The sequence below is a fragment of the Salvelinus sp. IW2-2015 genome, unplaced genomic scaffold (genome assembly GCF_002910315.2).
Source record: "Salvelinus sp. IW2-2015 unplaced genomic scaffold, ASM291031v2 Un_scaffold1795, whole genome shotgun sequence".
In the NCBI taxonomy this organism is placed as follows: domain Eukaryota; kingdom Metazoa; phylum Chordata; class Actinopteri; order Salmoniformes; family Salmonidae; genus Salvelinus; species Salvelinus sp. IW2-2015.
This window is the reverse complement of record NW_019943168.1, coordinates 11305-25294: the sequence shown is the minus strand read 5'-3', so window position 1 is coordinate 25294 and position 13990 is coordinate 11305. Positions and strand designations below refer to the sequence as shown.

Here is a 13990-nt window from a genome sequence, read left to right as displayed (position 1 = left end):
ATGATCTCAACCATGATACACTTTATTCTCTCACCGCCATAGTCGATCTCAAACTGTACCATAATTCTCCTCATCGCCATACTAGTGAATCGTTCGCACAACTTCGGTCACCCATCTATTCTCATATCGCATAGTCATCTCAAATCCGGTACCATATTCACTATCGCCCATAGTGATCTCAAATAAGGTACCATATTCCTATCGCCATAGTGATCTCACAATCCCGGTGACCATATTCTCTCATCGCCCATAAGTGATACTCCAAATTACGGTACCATATTCTCTATCGCCATTAAGTGATCATCAAATCACGGTACCATATTCTCACTCGCACATAGTAGATCTCAAATGGTTACCACTATTCTCACCTATCCACATAAGTGATCTCAAACTAGGTATCCATATTTTCTACAAATGTGACTCCCTGTAGCGGCTCAGGTACTAAAAGTAGGTTCCATTAATGGAAGGGTTAGTGCGCCTGTGTAGGACGGGCACTACATGCAAATTGTATATTTAAAAAACAAAACATATTGTTTACAAAGTATATCCAGACACCTTTGCTATGAGACTCATAAGATTGCAGCTCAGTGCATTCCTGTTTCCAACTTGATCCAATCCCTTGCATGTTCTTACAACTTATTGGAAATTCGCACGTGATAAATGAATCAATTGACTGGACACTAGATTTGAGAAACGGCACCACACCTGTCTATAACAAGGTCCCACAGAATTGACCAGTGCATGTCAGAGCAAAAAACCAAGCCATAGAACTGCGGTCGAACCAGGAATTGATTCGCTGCTAGAGCGCCTCAGACCTGGAATTGACATGTCGATAAGGACACAACTCTGGTGCAAAAGGGTAACAAAAACAGTTGCTGCAGACAATATTGGTGTAGATTGGTCAGCAGGGGAGAAAAGACAAATACATTATCCCAAATCCAAAATTACATCCCTAGAATGAAGGCTGTACGTCAACAAAAATTGGGGAAAGAAAGCGTCAAGGAGCGTCTTTCATTTCTGTCCAAGTCATCCCTCTCGGTCACTAAAAGACTGGACCAATCTCTCACCAATCTCTGATTCCAAGGAGCAAGACGTATTGGGCCAGCACAAGACGTACTCCATACGTGTACACTGCTTAGAGCCAAGCGGAGGACGTCCCAGGGCCACTGAGAGATGCCAAACAGAAACACAGCCATGCCCCTTAAAATCAGCCGGGCAGCTGCCCTGAGGCGGTACAAACGAGGCTGCACTCCAAGTCAAGCCGCAACACAACTAGACTCTTATTCTGACATGTGACTAACCGGGAGAAGCCACCTTATGGTTTTCCTCTGATTAGCCCAGAACTAGCTTAGGAGTTAAAATATCAACTCTCTAGTAAAAAATGTCTGTGTATGGCTGATACTTGGCCTAGGTATCTTAGTAAAATGTTTGTATGTGATACTTGGCCTGCGTATCGTGTGTAGTAAAAATGTTTGAAATGTGAACTTGGCCTATCGCGTATCAACGTTAGTAAAAGTTGGAATGTGATACTTGGAACCCTAGGGATATCCGTATCGATTAGTTAAATGTTAGGCAATATGGTAGTGATACTTGGGCCTGGGTATCGTTAGTACAAAAATGTTGGAAATGTGATACTTGGCCCTCCGTATCTTATCGTTAGTTAAAAATGTTGGTATGGTGATACTTGGCCTGGTATCGTATGGTGATACCTTGGCCTCTGATACGATCATTAGTAAAATGTTGACAATGGTGAATACTTGGCACTAGCCTAAGGTATCCGAAAAATCGTTATAAAATGGTGTATGGTGATACAATTAGCCTGGACTATCGAAATATCAGGTTGCAAACTCTACTACGTCACAGTGAAATGCGGAAGTAACAGAGCAGGGTAGTAGACCCTCTGGCACCTGGGTATCGGTAGTAAAATGTTGGACATATGGTTGTGATACTTGGCTGGTATCGATATGCGTGACAACTCTACACAATCAACTTACAGTTGAAAATGCCTAGCAAAATACAACAAGAGCATGTAGTAGACCTTGGCCTGGATAACGTCTAGAAATAAATGTTAAGGTCCATAGGTGAATACTTGGCCTGATCATCGCTATGGTCTAGTCACAAAAATGGTTGCGAATGGTGGATACCTTGCCTACGGGAAATCGACTATGGTGATACTTGGCCTCGGTACGTTATGGTTGATACTTGGCCTACGGTATCGTATGTGATTACTTGGCCGGGTATCGGTATGGTGATACACATTGCCTACGGTCTATCGTATGCGTGATGACTTGGCCCTGGCTAATACGATTATAGGAATCGAAATACTTGGACCTAGGCTCACTCGAGTCATGCGTGCATGTACTTGGCCTGTACGTTATTTGTAGACTACTTGGCGCTGCGATATCGTATCGGTGATCTGGACACTAGCGTATCGATCATGGTGATCACTTGGCCTGCGTATCGTATGGTGATTCCACTTTGGACCCTAGGTCTATCGTCATGGTCGATACTTGGCCCCTGAAATCGTAATGGTGATCACTTGCCTGCGTATCGTATGGATCACTTGGCCCTACGGAATATCGCATATGGATGATCACTTGGCCTAAGATATCGTATCGGTGATACTTGGACCTAGCATATCGCACATAGGTGATCACTTGAAGCGCCTCCGGTATCGATAAATAAGTGAACTTGGCTGAGTATCCGATATCGTGATACTTGGCCTCGTATCGTATTTTTTGGTCGAATACTTGGCCTGAATTACCGTCGTTATGGTGATAAACTTGGCCTGGTATCGTTATGGTGATACTAGGCCTGGCTATCGCTAAAAATACACACAAACTATGGTAGATACTTGGCCTGTATCGCTATGTTAAGATACCCTTGGCCTTGTATCGTATGGGGGTCAGATAACTTGGACCTGAACGGTATCCGTATGTGCATACTTGAAGCCTGTATCGTATGTGATACTTGGACCTGCTATCAGATAATGTGATACTTCGGGCCCTTGGTACAATGCATTATCGGTGATACTTGGCCTCGTATCTATGTAAGATTACTATGCCTACAGGTATCGGTGATGGTAAACTTGACCTGCGCTATCCGTATAACGGTGATACTTGCCTCGTATCGCTATAGCCGTCGATACTGGACCTAACAGTGTATACGTCTATGGTGATACCTTGGAGCCTGATATACCGTATGCGTGATCACACTTGCCTGGCCTATCGACTATGGTGAATAAACTTGCCTGGTATCGGTATAAATGGTCATACTAGAAAACCTCGCTAATCGTAAATATAGTCATAACTTGGGCCTCACAAAAAAAAACAAGAAACAACAAAAAAACCAAGAAAAGTATCGTCATGGTAGAACTTGACCTCGGCTATAGCTATGGTGACATACTTGCCTCAGGTAATCGATAGGGTGACATACCTTGCCCTGGATACGCATATGTGAATACTTAGGCCGTCCGGTATGTCTAATGAGTGATACAATGGGGTCGCCTCACGGCTATACGTATGGTCACTACTTGGCCTAGTATCGTAATCAATCACAGGTTGCATAGCTTGGAACCTAGGTATCGACTACAATATGGTGATACTTTGGCCTTGGTACTCCCAGTATCGTACGATCACATTGGCCACCTAGGACAATATCTAATGCCGTGATACTTGAGACACTGAGGTATCCGGATATGACCTCGACAACTTGGACCTACCCAAGGTATCGCCATATGGCTGAATCACTTGCCTGGCTACCTCGAATATGGTGATACATTCGGACACTAGGATACGACAAACTAATGCTATACCTTGGCACTGGACTATCGTATGGTGATCACTTGCCTACAGCTAAGCGTGGTACGGTAACCAACTCTAACTTCTTTACACGTAAGCCCTATTGAAAGTATTACAGCCCAATCTGGGCGCGGGATCCAACAGCGTACGTGACAATAAATTTACCTTAGCGAAATTTGTAATTTTTAAATGTTAAGTATTTTAGTGACCCACAAGAACAGGGTTATGTACCGAGGTAAAAAATAATATATGAAATTCGTGATACTTTCTGTAGCCACTCAGGAGATTAGGACCAGACATATAGGAAATTTATTCATTTTTTTAACTATCTGTCTCTTTTCCCAGTGTAATGGAATTATATTCAATGCGTTAAATATTCTCAATAAGCCCCAGTAAATCTCAATGTTTAATCCCGCAAAATGTAAAATATTTTATTTATTATACGTCGAATGGTCCCTAACATTCTAACATCGAAGATAGCTCAATCATCGTGATTAAAACAATTCCATTTAGTTTAGCTGTAGAACCCGCCCGCCCCCCTCCACCCCCCACCCCCCCCCTTGGACCCTATGAACAAGGATTGTTCAGATATATACATTTTTAATAAAGACTAGCTCAATAATTGAGACATGATCCAATGGATAAGTTTGCACCTCCTGTTTTTAATTAGTTCCGTGACCCAGGCGGACCAAAGACTGTTTGGTCATCTCGGTCATGAAGAGGAATACAGCTGTTTCTTATTAATAAACAATGCCATGCTGGTGGATGGTAACAGTCAAATAAAACCCTGCCCTGAAAAATAATGTTTACATAAGTTAGGAAAACGCATTCACAATGATTTGCATGAAGTAGGCCGTTCGGATTTGCCACTTTTCAAACTCAAATATTTTGATTAAAACGATGGACTTATTGACTTAAATCAATGTGCAACATCGTGGGTAAACTCTCGCCATCGTCTAACAGCTCGAAAAAGTGGATTTCTTCTGGTGTGTTTAATGGCTGCTTGCACCTTTTAATGTTGTTGATCTAATCAGTAGTTCCTGTCCTCTGCTTGCAGGAGATCCAGGACCTGCTGGAGAGCTGGACTGACCACCTGACTGAAGCCAGTGCCATCTTCCTGCGTGCGCCCAGTCACAATAAAAGCATGTTCTTGGGGGGTAAAGCAGCTCCGCTGGTGAAGAAGGACCCTCGGATCAGAACGCTGCCCTTCCCCACACGCAGAGCCACCTTCAGAGAGATAAAGAGAGTCCATGATGTCCTCTCCACTCTAAATGTATATGGTACGAGTCAATCTACGGGACGGTTTCCTACAAAACACTAAGTTTAGTATTAAAATCTAGATTCTCCATTGAAAAGCAGTTTTCAGTCTAGGGCTTAATCTGTCTKCTCTACATGTACGTTGCTTTCTGAAAGTATTCAGACCCCTTTTTCCACATTTTGTTACATTTTAACCTAAAATAAATCTAAAACATATTTTTGTTCCTCAATCTACACACAATACTCCATAATGACAAAGTGAGAACAGGTTTTTACATAAGTATTCAGATCCTTTGCTATGAGACTGTAAATTGAGCTCAGGTACATCCTGTTTCCATTGAATCATCCTTGAGATGTTTCTACAACTTGATTGGAGTCCACCTGTGGTAAATTCAATTGATTGGACATGATTTGGAAAGGCACACAGCTGTCTATATAAGGAGCTCCAGAGTTCCTCTGTGGAGATGGGAGAACCTTCCAGAAGGACAACCATCTCTGCAGCACTCCACCAATCAGGCCTTTATGGTAGAGTGGCCAGACGGAAGCTACTTCTCAGTAAAAGGCACATGACAGCCCACTTGGAGTTTACCAAAAGGCAACTAAAGGCCTCTCAGACCATGAGACCTCTTTGGCCTGATTGCCAATCATCACGTCTGGAGGAAACCTGGCACCGACTCCGCTAACGGTGAAGCATGTGTGGGTTGGCACATCGATGCGTGTGCGGGAATTTTTATCAGAGGGCAGGGACTGCGGAGAGCTATCAGAGTTAGAGGGAAAGAGTAAGTAAAGACATAGAGAGTCCTGATAAATAACCTGCTCAGGACCTCAGACCCGCAGTCTGACGGTCTGAGCAGGTTTTTAATCAAGGATCCATATCTACTGTACTTCGAGAGGTTCACACGTCCAAAGGCACGAGACCCGTAAGCACACAGCAGAGCTAAACGCAGGAGTGGGTTCGGGGACAGTCTCTGAAATGTCTTGGTGGCCCAGCAGAGCCACGGACCTTGATCACCCAATCGAACTATCTCTGAGAGACCTGAAATAAGCTTGTGCAGCAACACTTTTTCCATGCCACTGACAGAGCTTTGAGAGGATGGCGAGAACAGAATGGGAGAAATCTCCCAATACGGTCAAGCTGTAAGTGTCGTGCCAAGGATAGACTTGTGTGCTTGTAATCGCTGCCAAAGATGACTCTTAAAAAGGTACTGCACAAAGGGTCTGAATACTTATAGAAATGTGTATTTCAGTTTTTTTTTTTTTTATCATTTGCAACAAATTCCTAAAACCTGTTATTGCCTTGTCTTATCATTATGGCTATTGTGGTGTCATTATGGGGTTGGATAGTATATGGGGTGATTCGGTGTGATGTCATGTATGGGGTAGTTGGATGCAGTTATGGGGTATGTGTGTGTAAATTGATGAATGCGAAAAAACTATTGCAACTCATTTTAAGACTAAGGCTGTACACGTAACAAATAGTGGAAAAGTCCAGGGGTGCTGAATACTTTCCGAGATGCGCTGTATTATTGGCACTTCCTGAGCTTCAAATTCTGAGAAGGCTGACAAATAGTTGTTAATTGTTACTCATTCTTTCCAAACACAGGGTAAAGACACTGACACATCGGCGACATCCTGAGTCCTCAAACAAGGTATGGAAGAAGCACGTACACCTGTGGCATCAGCCAGAACTTCCCGGAGAAGAAAGGCACCTAGGGAGGAGAGGAGAGCTTCAAGGAGAGGAGCTGGAGGCTGGAGATGGTGGAGTGAATCTGGGGAACCTGGACCTCCGGGAGCATGAGAATCATATTCCTGCCTAGGAAGGAAGAGAGGAAGGAGAGACGCAGAAACCGAGGGACAGAGGTGAGGGAGACGGGCTGGGTCTGTTAGAGTTAGGCCTCGCTGACTCAGGGCCTATAGGGTGATGTTCAGGCTGTTTAATTCTGACCAGGGCCTATAGGGTGATGTTCAGGCTGTTTAATTCTGACCAGGGGGAATTGGGTGCCGTTTCGGATATCTCAGTTTAATTCATAGAATTTCTACAACAGGACTTTCTATCACTTGATAATCTTTGAAAAGCTGCAAAAACAGTTATTTTTGTGTTCAGGTCTAAGTAACAGGGAAGCTGTGGCGTCTCCTACTGCTGCTGAAGACACTAACCAGGAGAGAGGAGGAGAGAAGAACCAGGAGAGAAGGAAACCCAAGGGGAAGAAGACGATACAACATGAAGAGGGTGAGGTCTTAACCTAACTCTGCCTGCCTACCGGTCGGTCTGCCTGTCTGCCCTTTTTGTCTGCCCTTTTTTTGTCTGCCTGTCTGTCTGCCTGCCTGCCGGTCTGTCTGCCCTTTTTGTCTGCCCTTTTTGTCTGCCCTTTTTTTGTCTGCCTGTCTGTGTTTGTTGTATACAACAGCATCTTCTCTGCATCTTCTCAGAGGAGCCTGATGAGTCCTGGGACTATGGCCTGAGGGATGCTCTCTACACCGCCTGTAAGACTGGAGACTTGGACACCCTCATCAGACTGTTACCAGTGAGGAGGGGAGAGCAGGGTGGAGAGGAGGGGGACCAGGATGGACAGAGGGAGGAGCAGGGTGCAAAGCCAGAGGGAGAGAAGAATCAGGGAGAGGTGGAGGAGAGCTGCTCTTCCCAGGACCCTGCAGCCCTGAACCCTGCAGCCCTGAACCCTGCAGCCCAGGCCCCTGCAGCCCTGAACCCTGCAGCCCTGGCCCCTGCAGCCCAGGCCCCTGCAGCCCAGGCCCCTGCAGCCCAGGCCCCTGCAGCCCAGAACCCTGCAGCCCAGAACCCTGCAGCCCAGGCCCCTGCAGCCCTGAGTCCACTAGCCCTACTCAACCAGCCCATAGACTCCTCAGGCTTCACTCTGCTCCATGTGGCCTCAGCAGCAGGACAGAAAGGAGTGGCCAAGCTGTTGATGGATGCAGGCAGCGACCCGGCATGCAAGTATGAACCATATATATGTCTATATTAGGCTTGGGCGGTATACCGTAATATGTCGTATACTGGGGGTATTTGGAAATAGCCATGGGATGGCTTTTCAATACATTTTAATATTTACATCTGCTTTTTAAGTTAGTACCTGCGGTCAACTTGTGCAATACATTAGGAGACAAAGCAGATCGCGTTCTTCGTGTCACCTGTCACATTATTTTACATGATGACGTTTTACCGTAGTTCGCCAGAACAGAGCCACGTGTTTGTAAGTAGCACAACGGGAGAAAGCGGTGTAATTGACAGGGGGTCACATTTTATAATGAAAGTTGTGACTGTTTTTTTTTTCTACAATACGGTGATCAGGGACGTGCAGCTGTAGTTTTCCTTCACAGACAATAATCACTGCACCACAATCGGCAGAAAATAGCTTAATTATCAGCAGATGACAACAGAAGTGACAGGCAGTTGGAACCAAAAATCTCAAATTTGGACTCATCAGACCATCAGGGCAGATTTCCACGGGTCTAATGTCCATTGTTTGTGTTTCTTGGCCCAAGCAAGTCTCTTCTTATTATTGGTGTCCTTTAGTAGTGGTTTCTTTGCAGCGATTCGACCATGAAGGCCTGATTCAGGCAGTCTCCTCTGGAACAGTTGATGTTGAGATCTGTCTGTTACTTGTTACTGTATACCACCCCTACCTTGACACAACACAACTGATTGGCTCAAACGCATTAACTTTTAACAAGGCACACCTGTTAATTGAAATGCATTCCAGGTGACTACCTCATGAAGCTGGTTGAGAGAATGCTAAGAGTGTGCAATGCTATCTTCAAGGCAAAGGGAAKCTACTTTGAAGAATCTCAAATAAAAAAATATATTTAGATGTATTTGCCACTTTTTAGTTACTACATGATTCCATATGTGTTATTTCATAGTTTTGATGTCTTCACTATTATTCTACAATGTAGAAAATAGTMAAAATAAAGAAAAACCCCAGAATGAGTAGATGTCTAAACTTTTGACTGGTACTGTATATGTATGTATGTATGTATGTTGTAAAAAAGAAAAGTGATTGTCTTTTAAATGAAAAGCACATAAATTGTATGTATTATTATAAGAAGCTGTTTATGTTATTAACAGAGAGGAAGCGTTGTTGCTTTGTGTCCACAGAGATCAGACAGGCCAGACTCCCTACATCGTTGCTCCTGACAAGGACACGAGGAACATGTTCAGGAAGTACATGGCTGATCACCCTGACAAATACAACTACAGCAAGGCTCTGGTGAGCTGTTCAAATCAAATCAAATCAAATTTTATTAGTCACATACACATGGTTAGCAGATGTTAATGCGAGTGTAGCGAAATGCTTGTGCTTCTAGTTCCGACAATGCAGTAATAACCAACAAGTAATCTTAACCTAACAATTCCACAACTACTACCTATATCACACAGCAAGTGTAAAGGGATAAAGAATTATGTAATAAGATATATGAATGAGTGGTGGTAAGAACGGCATAGGCAAGATGCGAGAGATGGTATAGAGTACGGTATATACATATGAGAGGATACTGTAGGGTATGTAAAACTAAAGTGGCATAGTTTAAAGTGGCTAGTGGTACATGTATTACATAAAGATGGCAAGATGCAGTAGATGATATAGAGTACAGTATATCACTATACATAGGAGAATGGGTAATGTAGGGTATGTAAACATTATATTAATGTGGCATTGTTTAACAGTGGCCTAGTGGTACATTTTTACCATACATTTTCCATCAATCTCATTCTTTAAAGTGGCTGGAGTTGAGTCTAGTAAAGATGTTGGCAGCGGCCGCTAACTGTTAGTGGTGGCTGTTTAAGCAGTCTGATGGCCTTTGAGATGAAGCTGTTTTATTCAGTCTCTCGGTCCCTGCTTTGATCACCCTGTACTGACCTCTGCTTCTGGATGATAGCGGGGTGAACAGGCCAGTGGATTGGGGGGTTGTCTGTCTGATGATCTTTCATGGCCTTTCCTGTGACATCCGGCTGGGTAGCCTAGGGTCCGTTGGAGGGGTAGGTTAGTTCTGCCCCCGGTGATGCGTTCTGGCAGACCTCCCCCTCTGGAGAGCCTTACGGTTGGTGGGTCGCAGCAGTATTGCCGTACTCAAGGCGGTGATGACAGCCCGAGCAGGAGTCTCGTGGATTGTGCATGCTGTAGAAGTTTGTGAGTGCTTTTGGTGAAGCCGAAGATTTGCTTCAGCCGGTCCTGAGCGTTGACGGAGGCGCGTTGCTGCGCTTCTCTACACGACGCTGGTCTGTGCTGGGTGGACAACTAGTGTGTCCGTGAATTGGCTACAGCTGAGGAACTTAAAACTTGCACCCTTCTCGCACTACTGACCCGTCATGATGTGGATAGGGGGGTGCTCCCGTCTGGCTGTTTCTGAAGTCCACAACAATTGCTCCTTTGTTTGTTAGACCAAAAACCCGTGAGTGTGAGGTTATTTCTGACACCACCACACTCCGAAGGGCCTACCTCCCCCTGTCAGGGGGCCCTCCGTGCTCGTCGTTGTTGGTAATCAGGCCATTCCACTGTAGTGTATCCGCCAAAGCTTGATGAATCTGAGGTTGGAGGCGTGGCATGGCCACGGAGATGTTGGTGAACAGGGGAGTGACAGGAGAGGCTCAGAACGCACCCTGTGGGCCAGGTTGAGGATGCACGGGGTGGAGATGTTTTTCGGTACCCTCAACCCACTCACTGGGGACGGCCGCGTCAGGAACGTCCAGGACCATGGCACAGAGGCGGGTCGAGACCCAGGGTCTCAGACGCTTGATGACGAGTTTGGAGGACTATGGTTAAGTGCTGAGCTTAATCGATGAACAGCGATCCAATGTGGTAATGTCCCTTGTCCCAAGAATGGTTAGAGATGTGCAGTGTGGTTGCGTATTGCGTTCGTGCTGTGGACCTACTTGGGTCGGTAAGCAAGATGGTAGTGGGTCAGGCGGTGCCGACGTAGGTGGAGGGACTATGGCTTGACTAGTCCGTCAAGACACTCATCGATGCACGGAATGATGACTACGGGGCGGTAGTCGTTTAGCTTCAGTTAACGCTTAGCTTTCTTGGAATCAGGAAGCAATGGTGGCCTCCTTGAATGCATGGGGAAACAGCAGACTGGATAATGATTGAATTGAATATGGTCCGTAAACACACCACCACTGTCTGCGCATGCTGGGACGCGCTGGGAATGCCTCTGAGCCTGCGGAGCCTTGCGAGGTTTAAGCACGTTTAAATGTTACTCTACACCCCTGTCCGGCTGCAAGTGAAGGTAGAGCCCAGCAGGTTTTGGTAGGTGGGCCGGTGTAGTGGCACGGTAGTTTGTCCTCAAAGCGCGGCAAGAAAGGTTGTTTAGGTCGCTGTCTGGAGCAGAGGAACATCGCTTGGTCCGCGACGGGCGTGGTTCGTTCTGTCTATGTATCCCGTGTTGAGACTGTAGAACCCGGCCACATAGCTCTTGTTGTCTGAGCCGATTGATAGATTGGCGACTGCGATTTTGGTCCTCTGTACTGGCGGACTTAGCCTGTTTTATTGCTGCGAAAGAGATAGCTACATGTCTGTAATCGCGTCATGCTTCCGGTCACGCTTGCCCTCGGTTAAAGCAGCTTGGGTCGCGCTTTCCAATTCACGGCGAATGCACTGCCGTCAATCCACGGTTTTCTGGTTTGGGAATGGTTTAAACGATATTGCGTGGTACGCCACCGTCAATGCACTTCCTAATGAACTCGCTCACTCGAATCAGCATATGTCGTCAATATAGTTGTTGGACGCAATGCGGAACATATTCCAATGCCGTGATTCGAAGCAGTCTTGAAGCGTGGAATCAGATTGGTCGGACAGCGTTGAAGCAATCCTGAGCGCGGGAGCTTGTTGTTTAGTTTTCGTTTGTAGGGCTGGAAATCAACAAAATGGAGTGTGGTCGAGCTTTTCCGAAAGGGGGCGGGGAGGCCTTATATGCGTCGCGGAATATAGTATAGACAATTGATCTAGGGTCTTTCCAGCCCTGGTAGCACAATCAGATATGCTGATAGAATTTAGGGAGTTGTTTTAGATTAGCTTGTAAAATCCACAGCTACGATGAATGCAGCTCGGGTGTGGTGGTTTCCAGTTTAACAAGAGTCAGATAGAATTATTCGTTCAGGGCAATCGATTGTGTCTGCTTGGGGGGGATATTATCTGCTTGATTATGATCGAAGAGATTCCCTTGGTAGATAATCGGTCGACATTGATTGTGAGGAGTTCTAGATCAGGTGAACAGAATGACTTGAGTTCCTGTGTGTTGTTATATGATCACACCACGTCTCGTTAATCATAAGGCATACCCCCCGCCCCTCTTCTTACTCAGAAAATGTTGTTTCTGGTCGGCGGCGATGCATGAAGAAACCAACTGCTGTCACCGACTCCGTTAGCGTCTTGAAGTTAGCCATGTTTCCGTGAAGCAGAGCACGTTGCAATCCTGATGTCTCTCTGGAATGCTACCCGTGCTCGATTCATCAACCTTATGTCAAGAGACTGGACATTGGGCGAGTAGTATGCTAGGGAGTGGGAGCGCGATATGCTGCCCGTACCGAAGCCTGACCAGTGCAGAGCCGCCGTCGTTGCCCCTTTTACGGCGTCGCACAGGGTCGCCGGCTGGGATCAGATCCATTGTATTGGGTGGAAGGCAAAACACTGGATCCGTTTCGGGAAAGTCATATTCCTGGTAGGAACGATGATGAGTTGACGTTAATCGTATATTCAGTAGTTCCTCCCGACTGTATGTAATGAAACCTAAGATTACCTGGGGTACCGATGTAAGAAATAAAACTAAATACTGCATATTTTCCAAGGAACGCGAAGCGAGGCGGCCATCTCGTTTCGGCGCCGGATGTTAGTTCCATTGGTTACATACAGTAGGCAGTCGCATTTAAACTGAGGAGCACTTTCTGTCGAGCAGGGTGGAACAACGACAAACGAGCAATCAGTTGTCCAAAGATGTACAGTTCTTAGACACTTTAAGGAGAGAGGACTTTGTGATAAAGCTGTGAAGTGTAATCTTGTACACCCACTATGTTTGGGCGTAAACAGCCAGTTAGAGTCTGTCAATCAAATGGAATGTCTAGGTGTTAGCGAGACCGAGAAGTAACGTGGGCTATTTCACATGATGAGCAAAGGACACATTTCAAGCACACGAAATACCAAAACTCTGAGCGTTTCATTTTCCAAAGATGTACATAGACATGTTTTGAGCACTTTGTGACWCAGCGGGGAAGTCTTAACGTCGGCTCTATTCCCTTAAGGTTCCTGGTCCGCTGACGGCAGAGTTGGAGTCCAAGAAGACGGAGAAGAAAAAGGCCCAGAAAGCAGCAAAGAAAACGAGGGAGAAAGAACAGAGAGAACAGAGGAAGAAACTAGAGATGGAGGCCGAGGAGAAGAAAAAATTTGCCTCCTTAAGCGATCGAGAGAAGGTATGAAAACAGATCCGTTTTTATGCGGTACATGAATTGTTCAATTTGTTTCAAAACGAGCGGCTTGACTGTCAAAATGTCCACCCGCAGAGAGCACAGGCTGCAGAGAAGAGGTTGGCAGAACACAAGGCATCAACAGGGGGAGACCTTTCAAACACCAGGTAACATTACGAAGACCTCAGTCGTTAGTCAAACAACCTCTCCTTCTCTTTTGACACACAAAACAATGTTAGACGAAAGAATACGACACGTTACTGGATAAATAGCAGAACAGTCTGTTTCTGTACTGTAGGCAAACTTTGTTCTGAATTGAGGCAACACATTTTCATTCATTCGTCTAGTGTCTACTGTTCTCCTGTCATATACAGTATCATCTAGGAGTCTAGTGTCCTGTTATATACAGTATCATCTAGGAGTCTCTCCTGTTATATACAGTATCATCTAGGAGTCTAGTGTCCTGTCATATACAGTATCATCTAGGAGTCTCTCCTGTCATATACAGTATCATCTA

The 13990-nt window shown here is 45.5% G+C and overlaps 1 protein-coding gene across 1 annotated transcript in view; it reads left to right on the top strand.

Annotated features, from left to right (window-relative positions):
- The window catches only part of ankzf1 (ankyrin repeat and zinc finger peptidyl tRNA hydrolase 1), a 14646-nt gene extending 981 nt beyond the window's left edge, over window positions 1–13665 (top strand). The window contains exons 2-7 of the mRNA XM_070439598.1: window positions 4858–5102; window positions 7103–7287; window positions 7488–8010; window positions 9172–9283; window positions 13312–13479; window positions 13570–13665. Coding sequence (XP_070295699.1) covers window positions 4858–5102; window positions 7103–7287; window positions 7488–8010; window positions 9172–9283; window positions 13312–13479; window positions 13570–13644 — 1308 coding nt within the window. The 3' untranslated portion in view covers window positions 13645–13665. The remainder of the gene's footprint in view (window positions 1–4857; window positions 5103–7102; window positions 7288–7487; window positions 8011–9171; window positions 9284–13311; window positions 13480–13569) is intronic.
- Window positions 13666–13990: the final 325 nt, after the last annotated feature.